This window comes from Ascaphus truei, chromosome 8 (assembly GCF_040206685.1).
Source record: "Ascaphus truei isolate aAscTru1 chromosome 8, aAscTru1.hap1, whole genome shotgun sequence".
Lineage (NCBI taxonomy): Eukaryota > Metazoa > Chordata > Amphibia > Anura > Ascaphidae > Ascaphus > Ascaphus truei.
In genome coordinates, this window is record NC_134490.1 from 33,612,822 (window position 1) to 33,636,692 (window position 23,871).

The 23,871-nt window shown below is 47.5% G+C and overlaps 1 protein-coding gene across 3 annotated transcripts in view; it reads left to right on the forward strand.

Annotated features, from left to right (window-relative positions):
- The window catches only part of LOC142501403 (unconventional myosin-Vb-like), a 48,981-nt gene that overhangs the window by 9,084 nt on the left and 16,026 nt on the right, over positions 1 to 23,871 (forward strand). The window contains exons 7-26 of one of the 3 annotated variants that reach the window (XM_075611272.1): positions 2,148 to 2,229; positions 4,227 to 4,334; positions 5,704 to 5,816; positions 7,008 to 7,273; positions 7,432 to 7,513; positions 7,661 to 7,801; positions 9,876 to 9,998; positions 10,143 to 10,226; positions 10,618 to 10,764; positions 11,378 to 11,475; positions 11,737 to 11,823; positions 12,588 to 12,696; positions 12,865 to 13,076; positions 13,467 to 13,623; positions 19,791 to 20,030; positions 20,412 to 20,606; positions 20,797 to 20,893; positions 21,182 to 21,315; positions 21,546 to 21,646; positions 21,727 to 21,877. In XM_075611272.1, coding sequence (XP_075467387.1) covers positions 2,148 to 2,229; positions 4,227 to 4,334; positions 5,704 to 5,816; positions 7,008 to 7,273; positions 7,432 to 7,513; positions 7,661 to 7,801; positions 9,876 to 9,998; positions 10,143 to 10,226; positions 10,618 to 10,764; positions 11,378 to 11,475; positions 11,737 to 11,823; positions 12,588 to 12,696; positions 12,865 to 13,076; positions 13,467 to 13,623; positions 19,791 to 20,030; positions 20,412 to 20,606; positions 20,797 to 20,893; positions 21,182 to 21,315; positions 21,546 to 21,646; positions 21,727 to 21,877 — 2,727 coding nt within the window. The remainder of the gene's footprint in view (positions 1 to 2,147; positions 2,230 to 4,226; positions 4,335 to 5,703; positions 5,817 to 7,007; positions 7,274 to 7,431; positions 7,514 to 7,660; positions 7,802 to 9,875; positions 9,999 to 10,142; positions 10,227 to 10,617; positions 10,765 to 11,377; positions 11,476 to 11,736; positions 11,824 to 12,587; positions 12,697 to 12,864; positions 13,077 to 13,466; positions 13,624 to 19,790; positions 20,031 to 20,411; positions 20,607 to 20,796; positions 20,894 to 21,181; positions 21,316 to 21,545; positions 21,647 to 21,726; positions 21,878 to 23,871) is intronic. The other 2 variants (XM_075611273.1, XM_075611274.1) reach the window with 2 other exon arrangements.

Here is a 23,871-nt window from a genome sequence, read left to right on the forward strand (position 1 = left end):
AGAGGGGCCAGCGACACCCCTGTCACAGCAAATGGTTTAAAGTACAGTAGTATGGGCCCTTTAGTGATATGGTGGGTCATCATTCTATTAAAAGCTGTGGGATGATTTTCAGTCTTTCACTCAGTCCTTTGACTTCCCTTCGCCCCGACCTTTAGTCTCTCTGGGTCTGTGGCCTCTTTTTGCCTGTTGTATAATCTATGCTCAGTGCTGTGTCCCTATCAGGCCATAGATAAGGAGAGAGAGAACCCAATATAGCACTCAGGTTCACACTCTGGAGAATTGTGATTGATTTAAAACATAATCTTTATTAGTAGCAACGTATATAAAATATGGATGATAGAACAACGTACTGGAGGTAGGTTGATCCTAATAAATGATAGCCATATTGGCTCCGGATCAGACTTTATTTGTGTGTACCAGACAATTTTAATAAACCACTGGTAACAGAACAGCACAGAAATCCTGGTGTGGACCTGTGTAATAAGTGAATACTCTGGGTGTGCCCTGGTAGGAACAGGGGCTACAGGTCACAAGGGTAGTGGCTGAATAGACCCTGGTATGACATGGTAAATGTGACCAGTAGTAACTGATAAACATATAAAACAAATACAATATGTATATCAGTGATGGTAATGTGCAGACAGCTATGCTCCTCTGTGAAAATCATATGCCCAAAAACGGTGTCAGAATGACCTAAGGTAACCCTCTGGGTGCCGATCTGCCGGAGTGTGTTGACCTGCAGTAACCTGCGTGGCTGTGCCAGAGGTGAGTACCCTGACTTAAGGTCGTGGAGCAGGTCAGTGCGACTGCGGTGTAGGAGACACTGATGATGGGAGAAATATAGCTAAAGCGTATAGCAGGAGGCTAGTCTGTTGCACTAACAGGAAGGTAGAGCCTCACTGCTGCTGTGAAGGAATCCGGACACAGCAGCGCAGCTACAGTGTTGCTGCAGGCACAATAATTCAGTACTCGTATACATCAGAGCATAAACCCTGTAAACACTCAAGAACGAGGCTAATAGTGACCGTCGAGGCACTGATACCCTGTATAGTTGGGCACGAGCAGACTACCGCATCGACTGATCTGCGCGTGCACGTGGGAGGTAGGAGCCGACGCACGCGTTTCGCGAGAGGCTTTCTCAAGGTCGGCTCCTACCTCCCACGTGCACGCGCAGATCAGTCACTGCCTCCGCATGATTTTCTGAACCGCGAGTTGATGCGGTAGTCTGCTCGTGCCTAACTATACAGGGTATCAGTGCCCCGACGGTCACTATTAGCCTCGTTCTTGAGTGTTTACAGGGTTTATGCTCTGATGTATACGAGTACTGAATTACTGTGCCTGCAGCAACACTGTAGCTGCGCTGCTGTGTCCGGATTCCTTCACAGCAGCAGTGAGGCTCTACCTTCCTGTTAGTGCAACAGCCTAGCCTCCTGCTATACGCTTTAGCTATATTTCTCCCATCATCAGTGTCTCCTACACCGCAGTCACACTGACCTGCTCCACGACCTTCGGTCAGGGTACTCACCTCTGGCACAGCCACGCAGGTTACTGCAGGTCAACACACTCCGGCAGATCGGCACCCAGAGGGTTACCTTAGGTCATTCTGACACCGTTTTTGGGCATATGATTTTCACAGAGGAGCATAGCTGTCTGCACATTACCATCACTGATATACATATTGTATTTGTTTTATATGTTTATCAGTTACTACTGGTCACATTTACCATGTCATACCAGGGTCTATTCAGCCACTACCCTTGTGACCTGTAGCCCCTGTTCCTACCAGGGCACACCCAGAGTATTCACTTATCACACAGGTCTACACCAGGATTTCTGTGCTGTTCTGTTACCAGTGGTTTATTAAAATTGTCTGGTACACACAAATAAAGTCTGATCCGGAGCCAATATGGCTATCATTTATTAGGATCAACCTACCTCCAGTACGTTGTTCTATCATCCATATTTTATATACGTTGCTACTAATAAAGATTATGTTTTAAATCAATCACAATTCTCCAGAGTGTGAACCTGAGTGCTATATTGGGTTCTCTCTCTCCTTATCTACTACTGTGTTCACACCCAAAGCACCGTTCACATCCATTTTCACTTGTGGCTGAAGCAGGGGCTCCCCTAATACCTCCTATCAGGCCATGTCAGAGAGGAACTACCACATCTTCTACCAGCTCTGCGACTGCTCCTCACAGCCGGAGTTCCAGGGTCTGTGTCTCGGTGAGTGTTTCTCCTTATATGCACCACTCCTACTTGTGTTTATTCGCGATCACTATTTGCGTTGTTAATAATCTTAATACATTAATGATTACATACACTGTAAATAAACTATGCATACACTGTAATGCTGACATAGTATAGGGTAAGCTACCCACTAGGAGGTGGGTTGGTTGTATGAGATGTTGTGTACCAAATTTAGTACAAATTCATGCAGCCGTGACATTTTTAAGTGAAGATGATTCTGAAGATGTGAGTACGGGGGGCAGGGCAATGACAGGAAGATCCCAATAGCACGCACTCAATGCTCAATAGATTGGATATGTGGGAGATAAGCCCGTATGAATGATTGTGACAGTAACTGCTTGAGTAACCCACCTTACCTTCTCAAGAAGAATGAGAATGCGAAACGTGGGTCAGAAGGCAAGCATGACGTCACCAATTACATGACAAACGAGTATCCTGGCGTGACTGCGAGCAGGCTCCCGGGGATTTAATTCTGGCCTCTCAACACACTATCACAGCTAATTGGAGCATTATTTTCGGGCTACAATACGAGAGAGGCCCCTGGATCTGTGCTACAACCCACCAAGATGCCTGGCCGTCCCTCGGTATACAGGTTTTTGACACCACATAAGGAGGGACCACTTCGCCTTAGCAAATAAGACTTCTCCCCTCCCTTCCCCTCCCCCTGATTGTAGGGTTATGTATGTAGGGTGAGATGTAGGTTACATCTTGTGGGGGGCTCTTCATTGTGCTGCTAGCAATATTTACTGTTGTCCGATATTTGTTTGCGTCTATGCATTCTGATCTTCTCTCTGGCTACGATTGGACTTTTACATACCCTGGTCACATACTGCTACAGTAGCTTATCAGCTGTTTTCATTTTATCACACTGTGTAGCAATTATTCATCTACCTGATGCAGTAACCACACAACTGCCGAGCTACATTTGCAATGTGATTATATATGAGGTGATTCCACACTACTTTTTAGACCAAAAACCCTGCTCTCTGGTTATTTTACCCCTCTGGGCAGTTTTTCTGTCTCCTGCTCTGAGAATTGGACTCAAGGGCCAGCGGAGATCTAGAGACTATCTTATCTCCCACATATCCAATTGAGTGCATGCTATTGGGACCTTCCTGTCGTTATCCCCCCCTCCCCCCTCCCCCCCTCCCCCTTGCTGGGCTACTCATCTTCAGGATCATATTCTTTTGTTCTTTATACCTTAGCCTTCCCTAGTGCACTTCTCGCATCATCTACTATATTCACTCTAGGTAGAGCGGGTATCCTTTGTGCCTGTCCTACATTTTTAAGTGACCTGTTTTTTCACCTAACCACTGACACTCCTATATCGCAGTTTTTTTTTTAAATCTCTAAATTAGTTTGTTTTTACAGTAGGTAATTATCCCCAATTCATTCATTTTTCCTATTGCTAGAGTACATATAATTGCATACAGTACGTATGGAAGTAAAGACCTTCCAGTACAGAGTAAGTTTGGGCGATATAACGAAATATCATGATAACATAATCTCCCGGTGTGCTGATATGGGAAATGACCTGTTATCGCGATAGTTCGGGATGCCCGTGCAATTGGAGCAGCTTTGAAGCTGCTGCTGTGCTGTCTCTGCCTCTCTTTCTCACGGAGTCTACCTCCCTGCTTCTGGATACTGATCAGAGGGAGGGGGGAGGATTTTCTGGCAGCATGTGGAAAGCACATGTGAGAGCAGAGGCAGCGGTGAAAGGTAGGAACTCCACACTTCGCTTTTTAACACCTCCACCTCCCCTCCCCCCTGGGACACTTAACCCCTTACCCATACAGTGCACTTAAATCGCTTCCACACACCCCCCTAGTGTGGAGCCTCCCCCCCCCCCCCCCCTCACGTGTGCATATATGGAATTATAATTACAAATGAACATACCTGCTGCAATAATTAGTCAGTTAATTCCTCTAGTGTTATGGGTTAATTACAATGACATTCACCCTGTGTTTTTTTAGTTGGTGCATCTGAATTCCATTACACCAACCAGGGAGGGGCGCTGTCTGCTGTTGTGGGGGGCGAGCGGTCAGACCTACAGAGGACCAGGAACGCCTTCTCACTGCTAGGTATGGCAATTCCACCCCTATCCTACTCCTTTTCCTCTTGTCCCCTTAGAGGGAACCACTTGTGTGGCAGCCGACCCATTATCCCATCAGGTGCAGGTGTGCGGTTGAACCCGATTTACCCCTTCACTACCACAGTATCCAGCTGCATGCTGTTATGCTGTCCTGTGTGTTGTGATATTTCCTGAGCATGTCCATGGCAGTGGGCACCAGAGGGTTAAGTCCCACCTTTCTTCTGGGCTAGGACAGAAGAAAGACTTACAGCTGTAGGAGGCCCTATATATGGACACCCCTCCCTACAGGTAGTCTTGTAGAGGGGGAGGGGGATTACAGTAACGTTGTGAAACTATTTTCTCTGTGTAACCCTCCCTGGCTCCTAGGGAGTTTACGTCGGATAGTCTGCTATGGGCTCACTTGGTGTGTTACCTTGTTGGGGTGCTGGATCTGTGGGACTGGGTGATGTAGAAGGATGGGCACCAGGAACTTGGTAGTTTTTGAACAGATTGATCTTTATTTACATTTCATAGAATACAGCGTCTTCCCCAGATTCATTACTGCATTCCTGGAGAGGCACTTTCTTTGCAAATGTGGTTAGTTGCTTTGCTAACATAGCTGATTATTAATCTTATGGTATGCTCTTCTATTACTTTCTGGATCCGTGCTTGTTCTACCCTTTCCTCTTTAGTAGAGAGGTTTTGATCCGTGTTCTTCCCTGCGCCTCCCATTTGCTGTGCTGGGGTGGCAGGGGTGGATTCTCTTAAGTGTACCACATTCCTTCTTCTCTTGGGGTGCTCACTAAAGGAATGAGTCAAGAGGCTCCAAGTTGATGCTTCTCCAGGCTAGTCCCAGCGCTACTATTTGGGTAAGCCCCCCGGGGGGGGGGGGGTACAGGCCTCCCATCTGGGAGCCTGTGCTTCTCTGCTGTTTCTTTCATACTAGGGAGCCTAACTTCAAAGGGTACTTCCCTAACTATAAAACAAAGGGATGCCTACTCTGTGCCACTTATTTACATTGCTATATACAGGTGAGACCTCTCCACTGTCTCCTTCATGAATCTGAGGTTTTAGCCCTTTGCCCTTCTTATTTATAGCCTCATCTTCCCTGTCTCCAGGCAGAAGAGGGGTGAAGTTTAGTCTCTGCCGTGTCACTCTGGACCAGGTGACCAACTCTGCACCTTCCAGAAGAAAGGGTGTAATGAGGCCCCTGCCTAGTTACTTCACAACATACTATTAGAGGGGTTTTAATGTTGTAGTTAACTATTTAAGGCCCTTTAACCCCCTAAATGCATATAGTAATTCTAGGGGGGGGAGGCGTTATATCTGCAATGCACATTAAATAGGTACGTGGTATCTTTTTTCTCCTCCCCATGCAGGTGTCAGCTCTGCCGATCAGTTTGAGATATTCCGAGTCATCGCATCGATTCTACACCTGGGAAATGTGGTGCTGAGATCAGGAGACAGGCATGGGGAATACTGCTATGTAGAGGTACAGCGACTGCTAGGCCAGGGGGGGGGGTGGGGCGGGGGAGTACTGCTATATAGCGGGATGGGCACTGCCAGGACATGAGGGTAGCACTGTTATATAGTTAGTTAGTTATGAGGGTGGGGGCTATGGCTATATAGAGGTACGGGACTGCTATGATGTGGGAGCACTGCTATGATGTGGGAGCACTGCTATGATGTGGGAGCACTGCTATGATGTGGGAGCACTGCTATGATGTGAGAGCACTGCTACAGTACATAGAGGTACTAAGACTGACAAGGGGAGCACTGTATAAAGACTGATAGGACAAGGTTAAGTTGGGAGGCACTGCCATATAGTGGTATGGAGACTGCAAGGATGGGGTGCGTGTGTATCACTGCTATATAGTGGTTTGATGACCTTTAAGATAAGGGGGAGCATTGATGGATAGAATTATGGAGACTGGTAGGATATGAAGTTGGAGGGACACTGCTATATACTGTAGGGGTGTTGAGACCCCTAGGAAATGTGGAGTACTGTTTTATATAGTGGTACCGAGACTGATGGGACACATGGGAGGAACACTTCTATAGATGTACGGAGACTACTCGGACAGGGGCGTACTGCTATATAGTTAGGGAGACTGCTAGAATAGGGTTTGCTGCTCTATAGATGTGGGGAGGGGGTGTACTGGTATACAGTTATGGAGACCTCCTAGGAAAGGGTGGAGTACTGGTACAAAGTTACTGATACTGCTAGGACTGAACCCCCTGCGTAGAAGCCAGGATAGCATTATAATTGGACCTGTTGGGGGTTCTTGAGAAATGCAGTTCGGAGCCACTGATGTAAAGGAACGGTGACTGCTAGAACACGGGAGGTGTAGTGCTATATAAAGGTAAAGAGCCTGCTAGGACACATGGGGGAGTGAGCACTGCTGTATTACAAGTATGGAGGCTGCTAGGATGTAGAGGGGGGGGGGGGGGGAAGGGGCGAGAGAGAGGTACGGAGACACGAGGACAAGGAACACTGTTTATAGAGGTGCAGAGACTGCAATGACAAATGGGTTGGGAGCACTACTATTAGCACTACTAGCGTGCTAAGACACAAAGTACTGCAATATCGAGGTACGAAGACAAGGAGGGAGCAGCTTCTTTGTCCTTTTGCTCACTGTTCTGCTCTCTTCTCCTGCCCCCTTTCCCTTTTTTCCACTCACAGGCTGGTGACCGACATCTGGACATCTTCTGCTCCCTCCTGGGCTTGGAGCACTCCCAGATGTCCCACTGGCTGTGTAACCGCAAGCTGGTGACAGTCACAGATAGCTACGTGACCCCGAAATCCCTGGCTCAGGCAGTCGCCGCCCGCGATGCTCTCGCCAAGCACCTGTATGGGCAGCTCTTCGAATGGACAGTAACACGTGTCAACAGAGCGTTGAGTGCTGGTGCCCCCCGCCACGCGTTTACTGGTGTGCTGGATATATACGGGTACCACAGTATACACTGATCCTAACCCATTCACTACCGGTCACAGTCCCCTCCTGTCCTCACTGTGAGGATGTCTCTTTTATTCCTCTGTCCTCTCTCATAGTGACTGTCATCCACGCTGTGACAGACCCTGTACTGAGAGATAATTCCTCCTCTAGGTTTGAGACTTTCCAGGTGAACAGCTTCGAACAATTCTGCATTAATTACGCTAATGAGAAGCTACAGCACCAGTTCAACTCGGTAACTATTTAATCAGAGCCCACCCCCCCCCCTCACCCAGTGACACACCCAAATTATCCTGCCGGACAGCCCCTAAATGATCTTATTTTTGTCACTACCAATTTCTCTCTTCTCCCCCCTCCCCTTCCTTCTCCCCATGTCTCCCAGCACGTCTTTCAATTGGAGCAGGCAGAGTACATACAGGAGCAGATCCCCTGGACCCTGATAGATTTCTGTGATAATCAGCCATGTATCGATCTGATTGAGGGCAGACTGGGAATTCTGGATCTTCTGGATGAGGAGTGCAAGGTCAGGCAGCATGTATAACACATGGATGGGGGAGATACATGTTATATACATAGTGGTGGGTATATACAGTATTGGCTGCTGTTTTCACATACATTGACTCAATACAGCGCTGTTTATTTTGTCTCATTCCCCAGTACTGTCACATTTTAGCCTCGTAAATCTCTTTAATGTACACTCCAGATCACTGTGATTGTTATACGATCATCTGTGGTATTTCTATGGAGTTGAGCACAGTCTGCTCTTTGTTACACCTTCTCTCCCTTCCAACCGAACAGCTGCCACTCACCTTCAGGTCAGGGTAACTCTATTTATATAATTATAGACTGGTAAGAGATAAATCCCCAGATACTTCAAATGGGTCTTTTTCCATTTATAATCAAAATGCAGTTTAAGAACCTCGGGCCTCCTTTTCAGTTAACATCAAATTTAGAGCTTCCGACTTTCCCATATTAACTTTATTCCCAGCTAACTCTCCAAACCCCCACGGAGGGTGGACTGCAAACTCGGGAGATATGCCGAAGGGTTAGATATAGTAAGAGTAATATCTGCAAAGAGCGATATTTTATAGCACTCATCTTTTATTTTGATCCCTTGTATTTTTGGGGAGGCCCCGATAGTGGCCGCGAGAGGTTCAAATGTCAAGGCAAAAAGAAGGGGAGTAAGGGGGCACCCCTGCATGGTCCCATTTTTAATGGTTATCAGATTCCTCTCCCCACCTGGAATCTTCAGGGTGGCTGTTGGCGACTGATAGAGAGCACGGACCCCCAGTAAAAAAGACCTGGAAAATCCAAATGCCTCTAGCGTTTTATACAGAAAGTCCCACCTTATCCTATCAAATGCCTTCTCTGCGATTTTGCAACTTCCCCCCCCCCCCCACGCGTCCGATTTTGCCCCCTGCTCCGATTTCGCGCTCCCCCGCTCCGATTGGGCCGTGTGTGTGGCACAGAGAGAGTGTGGCACAGAGAGAGTGTGTGGCACAGACTCACCCTCAGTCGGTGAGACACACACACACACACACCCACTCTGTCTGCCAGTCATCAGCCCTAATCGAACAGGCAACAAAACCGCGCCCCCCCCCCCCCCCTTAGCATTCTACCCTGTCCCTTGCGCACTAAATTACAGGCCTAATACTGGTTGGTAGGAATGTGGATAACATTGGGGACAGCAAGCTAAAGAGCAGGGAGAATAAAAAGGCAAATTACAATTACATCAGGCATGGGGGGCCCGAGAAATTTCATGGATGAAAAGGGGAGCTCAGCCTAAAAAGTTTGCTCACCCCTGAACTAGAGTGCAGAGAAGAGCAACCAAATGAATACACGGGATGGACAATCTAATTTATGAGAGGGTAGCTAAATTAGATTTATTTGCATTAGAAAAGAGACATCTACGAAGGGATATGATAACTATATACAAATATATTCGGGGACAGTACAGGGAGCTTTCAAAAGAACTATTCATCCCACGGGCAGTACAAAGGACTCGGGCCATCCCTTAAGGTTGGAGGAAAGGAGATTTCACTAGCAACAAAGGAAATGGTTCTTTACAGTAAGGGCAGTTACAATGTGGAATGCTTTACCCATGTAGACTGTGATGGCAGATACATTAGATTTGTTCAAAAAAAGTTCGACATCTTTTTAGAAAGGAAAGGTATACAGGGACATACCAAATAAGTATACATGGGCAGGATGTTGATCCAGGGAGTAATGTGATTGCCAATTCTTAGTCAGGAAGGAATTTATTTCCCCCCTTATGAGATATCATTGGATGATATGTCACTGGGGTTTTTATTTGCCTTCTTCTGGATCAATAAGTAAGTATAGATATAGGCTAAAGTATCTGTTGAACTTGATGGATGTCTTTTTTTTTTTTTTTTCAACCTCATCATATGTAACATGCACAGGCGCGTTTATTTATATACCAGCACTGTGTAGAACATGTATAGGTACTCTATTTACCCAGTACTGTGTAACCTGTATATGATGGTACTGTATGAATGGGTGTGTAAGCGTGTATACTGTATGTATGCGTGTATTTATATATAAAAAAAAATCCTTTGTCCAATATCTTCCTGTAGATGCCCAAGGGCAGTGATGCATCCTGGGCCCAGAAGCTGTATGACAGACACCTTCAGACCCCTCACTTCCACAAGCCTCGCTTGTCCTGTCACTCCTTCACTGTGCAGCACTTTGCAGACATGGTGAGGCCAGGGGATTGGTGGGTGGAAAATTCCCACCATTTCCATATCCCCTTTGCTGCCAGAAGGGTGTACAAACATTGCGCGCATAATGGCATCACAACACTTTATTCCTTGGCACTGCAACTATTTCTTCTTTGCCGTCAGGTGGAATATGCCTGTGCTGGGTTCTTGGAGAAAAATAGAGATAGCGTTTACGAGGAGCCAATCAGAATTCTCCGAGCGGGCAAGGTACGTCTCCCTCCTACTGCGGGGTGAAACTGTGACATTGGAGGGACTTATGGGTTCTGTGCCTCATACTGCAGGGTGTCAGAGACAGAAGGGACCTATAGTCCCTTGAGTTTCTTCCAGCATTACTTTAGGGTGACAGTGACCTAGATGGGACTTGTGTGACCGCGTCTCTCTGCCATCGCAGGGCGACATACTGACTGAAGGGGCAAATGGCACTTGAAATCTCTCTCCCATACCAAGGTGACTGTTACACAGAAGGGACATACTGGCGGGTTACTGGAGCGCATGGTGGGAGCTGTGATTGGGGAGGAGCTAGGAGCTGCTCCTGGTGACGCCATTTCCATGCTGTCACTAACATGTTATGACATCCACTCTGCTCTATCTCCTGCAGTCGTATCTGGTTTCTGAGCTCTTCCAAGAGGAGCCAAGATGCGCTCTTGGCTCCCCGAGGCGTGTTACTGAGAGGGTAAAAGTCCGGCCGTGCCGCAAGTCCCTCCAAACAATTCACGCAGAAAATCGGAAAACCATCGGATGCCAGGTACGTTTATAGGAGTAGCACCTTATTAAAAAAGATCAGCAGTCTTGACATGCCTTGTCCTCCTATGGGGGGAGCACATCTTACAAGAACACCCCCATATAAGAACTTCCTGCCATTATGTATGCGGGAACCCCTGTTAGTCATCACCCTTTATAGGAACATCTCAGAGCCTCTGACCTTCCTCTGTTCATGATCACATGGCAGTGTGTGCAAGGGGTTAACAAACAGCCCTATTTGTGCCTCACCTTCCTGCAAATACACCCCCCAAAAAATGCACACGTAACTAAACACAGTTTAAAAAAAATTAAAAAAAACAGGTTGGTCAAATGTCTTAAAATGAGGAACGTCCCTTCAATGGAGGAGTTTAACTGAAGCTCAAAAAACACTTATTAAATATTACGTTTAAGGAAACAAAAGTGAGGATTGAGGGGAGGAAATATAATTCATTTGCGGGTTCATGCACGGAGAAGTGAATCCGCTAGGTAGCTGTGTATTTTAACCCTTGTCCCATATACAGGTCACGTGCACACAGGTGGGCCGTCCGTGTCGGGCAGGTTGCACCTTTTTAATGTTGTTCTCCTGCCCACCTCCCTTTCCTAATTTTCTTTCTCAGTTCCGGGGCTCTCTGCAGAAGCTGATGTCTGTACTGAACTCTACCACCCCACACTATGTGCGCTGCATCAAACCCAACGACCACAAGAAACCCTTCCTGTGAGTCTCCCCAGGGCAGAGGGAGGGGGAGGCAGAAGGGTATGCGCTGCAGTTTAACCCAAGCCCCACTGGCTGTGGAGGGGATTATGGGGTGAGTGCAGCTGAAACTAGCAGCTGTTACAAGGCAGAGTGCGTTCACAGTTGCTAAAATCCCCTTTAGGATACAGTGGGTAAATCCTGTAGTGTTTTTGCTGTGGTTCTGTGAATTGACACTGCCCCTTCTCCCAATCCCTGCTCCCCAAACCCATCCTCCCCTTGCAGTTTTGAACCACAGAGAGCCGCACAACAACTCCGGGCTTGCGGTGTTCTGGAGACAATCCGAATCAGTGCTGCTGGATACCCTTCAAGGTATCAGCTGGGCAGTACCCTCTTCAGAGAGTGGGAGTAGAGTGGGAGTAGAGTGGGAGTAGAGTGGGAGTAGAGTGGGAGTAGAGTGGGAGTAGAGTGGGAGTAGAGTGGGAGTAGAGTGGGAGTAGAGTGGGAGTAGAGTGGGAGTAGAGTGGGAGTAGAGTGGGAGTAGAGTGGGAGTAGAGTGGGAGTAGAGTGGGAGTAGAGTGGGAGTAGAGTGGGAGTAGAGGTTGGGGTGGGCTCCTGGGAGTGAGTGGTGCCCTCAAAGCATTTCAAATTTTAATTGGCATGAGTTTCTGTAGCACAGCAGTAGCTATATGGGAATCTGACATAGATTCTAAGATTTCTTTCAAATCACCCCATTGCCAATGGGTCTGTACTGTGCATAGATAGTCAGGCAGGCACAGCAGTTGTATAATGGTAGGTTGTACTGTGTATAGATGGGCAGGCTGACACAGCAGTGTATAGGAGGCCGGCACGGCCCTCTATCAATCTAGATGACAGACTGGCAAAGCAGTGCATTCAAGTGTCTGACACGGTCTGCTTTTGTGCAGTAACTGGTGCACTAGCACAAGTGTTTGGGGTTGGCATGGCCTGGCATTTCTATATTGACAGGCAGGTGACAGGTGGGCGCCACAGTGTGTACAGGCCTTGCTGGTACTACTCAATCTGCGCTTTGTATAGGCAGGCTGAAACATCAGTGCTTAGTTTGGCGATCCTGGAACAGCCGCTTATTCCTTCTCCTGATCTGTCTTATCTCACAGGTGGACGTACAGTGAGTTTTTCAGCCGCTACCGGGTCCTCATCAGGCCGGCGCATCAGAGCGCGGGTGAGAAGGAGAGCTGCCAGCGAACACTGCAGGAGCTGCTGCTAGTGAGTGGTGGAGGGGCGTTGGGGGGGGGGGGGGGGTCTGCTTTGAGCATGACGTGAATCTCACACTTCAGAGGCCAGCACCGTAATCTTTTTACTGTCCCTCTGGCAGCAAAAGCTCCCCATTCACAGGTAAATGCTCACATCTCTCCATCTTCATCTTCCTCACAGGATCCCAGCACTCTCCAGTTTGGGAAAACAAAAGTATTTTTCAGGGCAGGGCAGGTGGCGCTCCTGGAGAACCTGCGTGGGAGAAAGCTGCGTCAAGTCTGCGTCACACTACAGCGGAGGCTGCGCGGGTGGGTGGCAAGGAGGAGGTATCTCCAGCTGCGTGCGGCCACTCTCACCCTGCAGACTCGCATCAGAGGCATGCTGGCCAGGAGGTAACACTATATCCTATATACCATGTATACTATTCAGCAGTATTCCCCAAGTTCAGTCCACAAGAACAACAAACAAAGCCAGGTTTTCTAGATTTCTCTAACTCGACCAACTAACCTCGATCGCATTTTCACTTGCACAACTTAGTTATGTATGCTTTACCCTGAAAGCCCTATCCTGTTCTGGAGGACTGAACTTGGTGTGCCCTGCTATAGGTCATTTATAGGGTCTTGATCGTATCTTCCATTTGCACTTTAGGACTTTTTATAGGGTCTGACTCTGTTTAAAAGGAGAGGAGACTCCATTGTATATTCCATTCAATAATTCTATAAAAATCCCGGTCCTTTCTAAAGCCGCCGCTCAGCTTCACTTCTACCTCTCACTCTGCACAGGTTGCTCCTATTTTTGCAACGCAGCAGAGCAGCACTCACCTTGCAGGCACAGTATCGCATGTTCACAGCTCGTCGTCGCTTCCTTTCCCTGCGCTCTGCGGTCATCACGCTCCAGAAGTACACTCGCGGGCTGCTCGCCCGAAACCTCTACCACCAGGTAACTCTGCTTCGAAGTGCCTTATCGTTACCGTGCAACATGTCCCTTTTCTGATGATACCTGATGAATTGCCTTACAGAGTGCCTAATTGTCCCAACCCTGATAACCTGTCTCCTTAGATTAGATTAGCGGAGTTCCTTATTGCCCTGGTAGTAGTAAGATGGTCATATATTATCATTACATTAAATATCACTCGTTGACACCACAATTTCTGAGTCAATACTGTAACATGCCCTCCCTTAATTTAGTAATTGTGATGGTAACCATCCCCGAAGTGCCCTTATTGCCTGTTGGTAATAACATTGTGATCTAAGTAGTTAAAGTGATGCTAGTTGATGTCATAGGATTCTGTGATGGATTCCATACCCATTGCGTGCTTTATTGCCAAAGTATTTATACACTGTTTGCCTGACCCCTTGTAGCAGTATTCCTTGCTGCACTTCCCCCCTTTTTTAATATATGCAGCATTTGATTACCTTTAATGACATTATTTTTTATCGAAGCTGCCAATTGATCTGTTCTTGAAGGGATCAGCAAATATCCTGCTCTGGGTTCATGTAATGGCCGACACTTAATCAATCTTTCAGTCAGTGGAATGCCTCTAATACAATGTAACCTTATATTCCGAAGGTAATCTTGTCTATTGTTAAAGCTTGCAGCTCAGTCTCCTGCTGAGAGCACTGGAACATGTTTGTGGTGATTTGTTCCAAAGAAAGTGTTTTGGATATCTTAGAAGACTTTACCACAGATACCAATTCTTCTTTGGTTATTTTGGCATTGAGGAAGGAGTTTTCCTCCTCTGCCAATGTTGGGAGTTCGCAGTCGTCGAGGTAGTGCGAAATTGCTTCTGATCTCAACGCCTCCGAGGTCCCCTTCTGAGTCTTCAAGTTATAAAGTTTGGTATAGTACTTGGTGAATTCCTCCGCTATTTTCTTCTCGCTATATAACATCTCACCAGACCCACCCCTGATCGACGTTATCTGGGACCTTTTTTGTATGCCTCTTAATTTGGAGGCCAGGAGTCTATCAGCCTTATTGCCCTTGTCATAAAATCTTTGATAGGTCCATTTAAGGGCCTTTTCAACCTTTTCTAGTTGAATGCCTTTTAGTTTGTGTCTGGTGGCGGACAGTACCTTGTATAGTCTTTTGGATGGATTAGATTTATGTTGTTGTTCCAAATTAGTTATTTTCTCCGTTAGGTCTTTTACTGCCTTTGCCTTGCTTTTTTTCTTATGGGCGTCGATTGAGATGAAATTTCCCCTGATCGCCGCCTTATGGGCTTCCCATAAGATTGCGGGCGATGAGACTGAGCCACAGTTATTTGCGAAGTACTCTTTGAGGGCTTTTTTGATCTTTGTCTCCACTTGGGGGCAATTTAGTAGTGAGTCGTTTAGTTTCCAGTTATAGGAAAAGGATTTCACAAAGGGAACCGATAGGGTTAAGGTAATGGGTGCGTGGTCAGACCACGTTGTTGGGCCTATGTCTGAATCTGTGGATGCCTCTAAGACATTTTTGGTCCCTAGGAAATAGTCAATTCGTGAGTATGTCTGGTGAGGCGTCGAGAAGAATGTATAGTCTCTTTGTCCTTGGTGTTGAGTTCTCCATATGTCCGTCAGCGAGAATTCCTTGAGGATTTCTCTAAATTTCTTCCCCTTGCTCAGTGCTTGGGGTGTGTGCGGACGGTCCGGGGCCAAGGACTTGTCTTCCGTCGGGTTGAGTGCCATATTTAGATCGCCCCCCACTATCATTGAGGATAAGTACTCTGGATCTATGTCTTCCAGAATTTTGTTCAGGAACACCGTCTGGTTTTCGTTTGGGGCATACAAGTTAATCAGGGCTATTGTTCCATACACCACAAGAAATCTACCCTCTGGATCCGTTACTGTTTTTGGTAGGTTAAATGGGGTTCCTTGGCGAATTAATATTGCAACCCCCCTTTTTTTACTGCTAAATGAGGAAAAGAACCCCCAGGGGAATGCGTTTTGAAATGTTTTAGGCTGGTCTTGGGATGTGAAGTGCGTCTCCTGCAAGAAGATTATATCGCCACCTGAGCTCTTCATTTCTTGGAGGGCTAATCGTCTCTTTCTATTGTTTTGCAGACCTTTTACATTGAGAGAGAGCAGTTTAATTACCGACTGACTAGCCATAGTGATTTTTGTTAATAAAGTTTTCTGGGGCTTCGCCTTTCCCACCCGCGAAGTCCTGCTTTAGTCCCTTGTTTTCCCCTTTCAGGGTATGTGCCCGCTTTTCCTTAAGGATGCATGTATCAGAGTTGGGGCCGCTCACTCGGGGCAAGAGGGGGGCTTGGGGCAGAGCAGGGAGGGGAGGAAGGGTAGGAGGGAGGGGTTCCTGCTGGGACAGTGTCAGCAGGAGATTTTGGGACGAAAAAGAAAAAGACTAGGCTTCTTGGTGGCCTAGGGTAACTAAGAACCGGTCTACTACTAGCCGGTTGTTGGGCTTACGGCCCTTGGGGGGTGGGTCCGGGTTTATCACCTCTCGGGAGGGACGGGGAGTCGTGGACCCTTGGGTAGCTTTATGTAATGCACCTTGGGTTGCAGACCCGGATTGCTGATGTGAGTCAGTGGTGGGGGAGCCCTGTTAGCTTGGGTTTAGTGGGTGTGGGTGGCCCTGGGGGGGGGTGGGTCGGGGGGAAGAGGGGGGGGAGGAGTGGAGCAAGAAGGGACGGGTGTGGTGATGGGGGGGGGGGGGGCTGGCTGAGGAAGAGGGGGGGGAGAAAAGGGGAGGGGGGGAAGGATTCTGGGGGGTGTAACGGTGTGTCAAGTACGTCTGATCAGCTCCTTGAACAGGTCCTCGAATGGTTATTTGAGCTCTAGGGGATGTTTATCCGCTGTCTCTGGTCTCTCACACCGGAGGCTTCCGTCTGTCTGTTATTTATCAGTTTCCCGTTAGAGCGTGGGGGGGGAGGGTGTATAGGCGCGGGGGGGGGGAGAGGTGGGGGAAGGTGAGGGGCGGGTGGTGACAGTCCTCTCTAAACCTTCATAGTATTTCGGCGAACAGAAAGCATTGTACACAGTGATAACATTTGCAAGCACACAATGGTTATACTTGAAGCTTGGGAGAGACATGTCTTAGCACTTTAACAGATATAACTTTTGCTTTAAACATTACTCGCAGATTGACAGGTTCTCTACTTGCTCTTCTGGGGGGGTTCTGACTATTACAACAGTATACATATAATCAGCTCTGACCATGGCAGGGGTTGGAACTCAACCTAGCTATTTTGCTAAACCTCTCTTTATCCTTTGCCAAGGATCCGTTTTGGGGATACCGGCTTAGGTTTGTGCCCGTTGATTCCTTTGTTCAGGGCTCTTAACTTCTGCATCTTTCTCATCAGAGCCTCTCCCACCTCCTTTTGTGGGGTCTGCTGTGATCGTTGGGAGGGGGGGGATGGCAGGGGGGGGGGGTCAGGGTTGGAGCGGAACGGGCGAGGGAAGTGGGGGGGAGGGGGGGAAGATGATAGGGGGAAGGGTGCATTGAAACAGCATAGGTCATAGATTAGGTGAGGTTGCATTAAGCTGCATTTCTTAGGTCTAAATATTCCCCACCGCTATCCCTGCATATGTTGCCTATGTGGTGTTTTTGGGACGTTTCTCTGTTCCTTTTTATACATGCTGGCCCTCCCCTTGCAGTCTGGTTTCAACACTTGATCCTATGGTATGGAGTTTGGGACGACTTTTGACTGTGTGGGGCTCGTTCCTCACTAGCTACTTGGGGGCAGCCGGGTGCAAGGGGAGGGGGGTAGGAGATGAGGGGGGGGTAGGAGGGGAGGGGGGTGGGGACACAGGGCGCACTTTGTTTATTTCGCCTGGATTTTAATAATCTTCTCTGGGGGGGGACCCCTCTAACCATGCATGAGGAGGGGGAGGCATGGGGGGACCCCAGGTGGGCTGTGGGGGGTGAGGGGAAACCACATCATGCCCGCGGCCAATGCCGTAAACATTTATCCCTCCCTTCCCCCCCCCCCCCCAAAAGTCCCCACAAACAGGCCACCGCAACGGAACCGTCTGATCCAGCACCGGATAATCTCTCCGTTTTGCGGATTCTGGGGAACGTCCATGTGTCCCTGCCTTTCCGACCTCTGCTGTGTAAAACGTCCAGGGCGGTCAACGTAACCGGAAGGCTTAACGGGGGAACTTTCCATAACGGCGGTAAAATCCGGTGGGTCTCGCAGTGCTTCATCGTCTCGCGGGAAGGGGTCCGGGACATGATTCCCGTGTTGGACGTCCTCGGGGGCAGTCGCATCAGGGTTCCGTCTCCCAGCTGGTTGCGGTCTCAGGTCCAGGATTGGCGGGGTAAGTTAAACTTTGGTTTACTTCTCTCTCGGCGTCTTCTGGTGTAGGGCGGCGATTATTTCGGACGCTCTTGCTGGGCCGCCTCTGCCATCCTCTTGTCCTCGATGTGGGGAGTCCAGCCATGACGGAGGGGGGGTCAGTACCAGTGCTTGGGCAAATGGTAGCATGTCCTCTGGGTGCCTCATAGTAAAGAACCGGCCTCCCTTGTTCACTACGAGCTTGAAGGGGAAGCCCCAGCGATACTTTACATCCTTTTCTCTCAGTAGGGAAGTGAGGGGCTTCAGCTCTTTGCGCCGGTTCACTGTTAGTTTTGACAGGTCACTGAACAGTTGTATGGGTTCGTCCTGGAAGGAGATGGGTTCCAGTTCACGACATGCTGTTATGATTTTCTCTTTTGAGGAGTAGCTGTGAAGCCTCACAATAATGTCGCGCCTCCTTTTGGGGTCGTCTGATCTAGGCCCTAGAGCTCGGTGGGCTCTATCAATTTCCAGGTCTCGTTCTGGGATATCTTTACAAATCGTTGCGAACAGATCAAGCACGTAGGGTTTGATTTGCGAGGGGGAGACCGTTTCAGGGACATTTCTGATTCGTATGTATTGGCGCCTGTCCCTGTTTTCCTGATCTTCCTGGCTCTCTTTTAATGCCACGATCTCCTCACCCAGGCGGATTATCTCTTCCTCCGCTGCTGGTTGCCTATTAAGGGCCCCCTCCACCTTGGCTTCCACTTCAGTTCCCGGTGTGTTAACGAGCCGATTTCCTCCCTTATATCCCGCACTGCCTCCTTGATATCAGCTTGCAGGGAGAGGTGCAGTTTGGCATGCATGGAGACGAATAATTCCTCCATATATTCTCTTGTGAGGGGTTCACCCGCCTCTCTGCTTTCTCCCGGTTGATTTTGGGCCCACGCGGAGGCTGGTTGGCCTCGTGTTCCGTCGCCATCTTGCTTTTCAGCAAGCTCCTCCAGCTTTTTTTGGTACAACGAGAAATATTTCGCGACCCCTGGGGTGGGTGAGTTTGGCTCTGTCCCAGGCTCGGAATCAGGGTGAAATTTAGGCTTTTTAGGTGCTTTTTAGTGAGATTGTGCAGTAGGGTCGACAGAGCTCCTCGTTCACCCAACCATCCCTAGTGACGTCACCGGAAGCTCCTCATACTTTTCCTTTCTAAAAAGATGTCCAACTTTTTTTTTTTTTTTTTTGAAGATATCTATTGTATCTGCCATCATTCTCCATAATGTAACGAATTCCACATTGTAACTGCCCTTACTGTAAAGACCCTTTGCTTTGTTGCTGGTGAAATCTCCTTCCTCCAACCTTAAGGGATGACCCTGTGTCGTTTGTGCTGCCCTTAGATGAAGAGTTTTGAAAGCTTTGTATTGACTTCGAAAATTTGTATATTGTTGATAAACAAATCTAAATTAGCTAACCTTCTCATGTCAGATTTTTCTATCCTCTTTATTAATTTGGTGGTTCTTCTCTGCACTTTTTCTAATGTCGTTTAAAAGAAATTATGGAGTGGTGCCCAAAACTGTGTTCCATATTCAAGGAGTGATCTTACTAATGCTTTATATAGTGGAATAATTATGCTTGCTTCCTTTCCATCCATACCCTGTTTAATGCAGGATGAGATCTTATTTGCCTTTGCAGCTACTGCCTGACATTAGGCACTATTGTAAAGCCTCGTGTCTACAAACTCTTAAATCCTTCTCCAATGTTTGACCTAATTTTGCCCCAGTTCTGAATAACATCGTAATGTTATATTAGGATGATAACCTGACCCCTTTAGTGCCTTCTTGTTCTTGTAGTGACTCCTCTCAGCTGTTACTCAACGTTTGAGCTCCCTATCCCCTCCTTTCAGATTGTACGAGAACGGAAGGCGTTGGTGCTGCAGTCGGCTGTACGGGGCTGGCTGGCTCGTAGACGCTTTGCCCAGATCCGGGCTGCCACACTGTACCTGCAGTGCTGCTACCGCCGCATGAAGGCACGCAGGGAGCTCCTTCTACTCCGTGTGGAGGCGCGCTCAGTGCAAAGGTACCTCCAGCTCAACAAGGGGCTGGAGATCAAGATCGTGCAGCTGCAGTGCCGGATCAATGAGCAGGTACCATATTACAGCGCTCTCGCACTACCCAGTGATTGGCTGCTGTTGTGGATGCACCTGCTCCACCACTCATTTCAAGTGCCCTTTTTATTAACTCCTCTGCCAGTACGGAGGGAAATGGTTTTTTGTTGAGAAATAAGACTGTCCTATATAATTAGACATGCTACTATTCTATTCTTACCACTATAATCCAACACCTGCCCTCTATTTAGCCACCATAATTAGAATGTGCCTACTATAACATATTTTGCCCTCTATAATTCTACACCATAATAAGATTTTACTTTATAGAACTGTACTGCCCACTATAGTTGGACTCCATAACTAGACCCTGCCCTCTACACTATTATAGAGGTTACAAGCCTCTCCTCCACCTCACAGGGTGGAGAGCTGCAGGACCTGCGAAGAGAGTGCACTCGGGCGTCGGCGCGTCTGTGTGAGGAATGGGAAAGGGTGGAGCACATGGAGGCACTGAGAGCGGAACTGCAGAGCCTGAGAGCAAAGCTGCAGAGAGAGAGCCACGAGCACCGAGAGAGAGAGGACCATCATGCCCGGGAGAGGAGTAGCCTACTGCAGGTGACTAGTTATAAAACATCTGTGTGGGATATGGGTTTAACCCTTCTCGGGCCACAGGCCAGCAAGGCAATAGGTGAGTTTTTAGGTGCAAGAGACTAAAAGTACTCGGGTAACCACTTCAGTACTATTTTTAGCAGCTTAGAATTGTGCACAACTCATAACACTCAGTCTGTCTTTTCCCTCAAAACAGAGGTTGAGCGAGCTGGAGGAGGAAGGATGTGCCCTACGTGAAGAGCTGGACAAGACACAGGGGCTGAAGGAGCAGTGGCTGGAACTGGAGAGTACGAGTGGGTGGTAGCGGGGGTGACTGTGTCGACAAATATGCCTTTTCTTTCTCACGCCTCACTGTCACACTTTCTATAAGTTAGAGACACAACGGACGACTCAGAGGAAAGAATGCATGAAAATGAAAACACTTCAGTTGTGCGCACCCCCCTCCCCCCTTCCTCGCGTGCTGTTGATTGCAGACCCCTGGCTTACACTAATGTACAGATACAATACAGGGAGAAAAGGAACCTTTGCTAGAAGGGGCTCCTGACCTGCAGAGCTTACAATCACTAGTTCCCCTCTCTCAGGTCAGATGGCGGAGCGGGCAGAGGCATTGACCCTGGGACTTGTTTCGGAGCGCGGGCTACACCAGAACCTGTTGAGTGAATTCTCTAAACTTGAGCAGAGGAATGAGAACCTGCAGGAGGAGCTGTCTTATAATGTAAGAGGGGGTGAGAACCTGAAGGAGAAGCCGTCTTATAATGTAAGAGGGGGTGAGAACCTGAAGGAGCAGTCATCTTCTAATTTTAAAAGGGGGATGAGAACCTGGGGGAAGGGGTGATAGATCCTGCATGAGGTGCGGTCTTATTGTAAGAGGGGAAATGGTCTGAATGTATTCTTTTACATTTATTTGAGCCATATTTAAGATGGCTGCCTCCCAATCTTTTTCAGCAGAAAACTGTGTTAGCCTTGTCTGCGGAGAGGGAGGAAGCAGAAGCTTTGCGCATAGATGATTTGAGTCATGCGTGCAATGAAGTGCTGGAAGCCAACAGGTAACACTGTTCTGTCACTGCCCCTGCGGCACCCGTGAGCGCCCCTTGTTGTGCCAGTGCCCTAAATGCACTCTCTGCAGGCTGCTGGAGGGGGGTCGGCAAGAGCTACCTGAAGTTGAACAGTTCGAATCTGAGCAGCTGTTAATCACTGAGACACTGCAAATGTCAGCTGGTCAGGGAGCGGGACCAGACCTGAGTGTGGAGGTGACCCGACTGAGCCAGGAGAACCAGGTACTGGGGCGAGTAGAGGGGAAGCATTATAGAGCAGCTTTTAACTCCAAGTCAGCCATTGCCAAACCAATTGCTTCCATAGTCCACTCTATTCTGTCTGCAGGCCATATCCCTAAGATTTGGAAAACTGCCAGAGTTGTCCCAATCTTCAAAAGTGGGGACGGAAACACTGTCTCAAACTGCAAGTCAATCTCTCTTCTCCTAATACTATCCATGGTCATGGATCAATGTGTTAACTCCCAATTAAACGATTACTATACCAAGACAAATTTCCCTAGCCAATTCCAATCTGGCTTTCACCCCAAACACTCCACCGTAACTACCCTGCTAAAAGTTTGCAATGAAATCCATTGTGGAATGGAACGGGGACAACTCACTGGTGCAATATTCCTAGATTTTGCAAAGGCTTTTGATACTGTTGATCATGTTATCTTGCTTAACGAACTCCATTGCTCTGGAATAGAGAAGCATGCTTTAAACTGATTTCAGTCCTACCTATCCCTGTGTCCATCTCAGGCTCTAACTCCATCCCCTTGGATATCACCTGTGGTGTCCCGCAAGGCTCTGTTCTGGGGCCCCTACTCTTCTCAGTGTTCATCAATGATCTTCCTACAGCTTGTAAGGGAGCTTCAATACACCTGTATGCAGATGAGACAATCTTATATGCACACAGCCCTAGATTCTCCGACCTTGAACACATACTTCAATCTGACTTTTTGAGACTCGAAAATTGTATTTCCCAAAACAAACTATTTTTAAACACTGACAAGACTGTAACAATGGTATTTGTGAGCAAGGCTAAATTTGTAAAGCTTCCAATGACTGAGCTCCAGATCAGATCAGAACCAATGCTAATATCACCCTAACTCCTGTTACTAGTTTTAAATACTTGGGCATATGGTTTGACTCCCATTTAACATTTGGGATGCACATTGATACGCTGGCATCCAAAATCTATGCCAAACTAGGGGTACTTTACAGGAACAAATCCTCCCTACAGTAAGTCTGCTGGTTAAAGTGTATTGCAGCAAATGCTAATGCCAATTATCGACTATGGGGACATAGTATACGGCTCGGCACCCCAAACTCACCTTAACAAACCCTATACTCTACAATTCAATATGCCGTTTGGTTCAACTAGATTGGTCATCACTTGAGTCTAGGAGCAAAGTTCATCTCTCCTGTCTTGCATTCAAATACTTTCTGGGCAAGCTACCCATCTATCTGAACAAGCTCCTCACCCCTACCACATGCAGCACTTATCTGAGACCTGACTCCAAAAGACTGTTCATGGTCCCAAGGTTTAGCAAAGTATCTAGCCGCTCCTCCTCTTACCGTGCACCCCAAAACTGGAACAACCTACCAGAGGCTCACAGCCACCACCAGTCTAAATTCTTTCAAAACTAAAGCTGTCTCACATTTTAATCTGATCTGTAACTATTACATACGCCTATAATATATATTATCTTAACAGTGCATGCAATGTCTTGTATATAATGTATACCTTGCTCACTTATTTAACTATGTATTTGTAACCATGTATTATTTGTCAACTTAACTCTGCCCAGGCAAACTTGAAAACGACAGGTAACTCTCAATGTATTACTTCCTGGTAAAACATTTTATAAATAAATGTGCCAGAGACCTGCAACACGTAAGCTGTATAATATGCAAAGCAATGTAATGACACACAACCATGTTAATCCATGCAGAGCAATGCTGTGCCAATCACACTGGTTTCCAAGGGGTTAAGATATACAGGAAAACATACATTAATAGGAGAATATATACATATACATGTTTGTCTCTTCCTATATAGGTGTACATAAGTTAAATTAATTAATTAATCTTCCGCCCTTGTTTATCCACCGCTGAAAGAAGGGCCCCCAATGAGACGTATATATCCATTTATCTGTAAAGATCTTTACAGATATTTCTAATATAACGTCTTTTCTCCATTCTGCCGTAATATGTTGTGTATTTACACGTTTTCC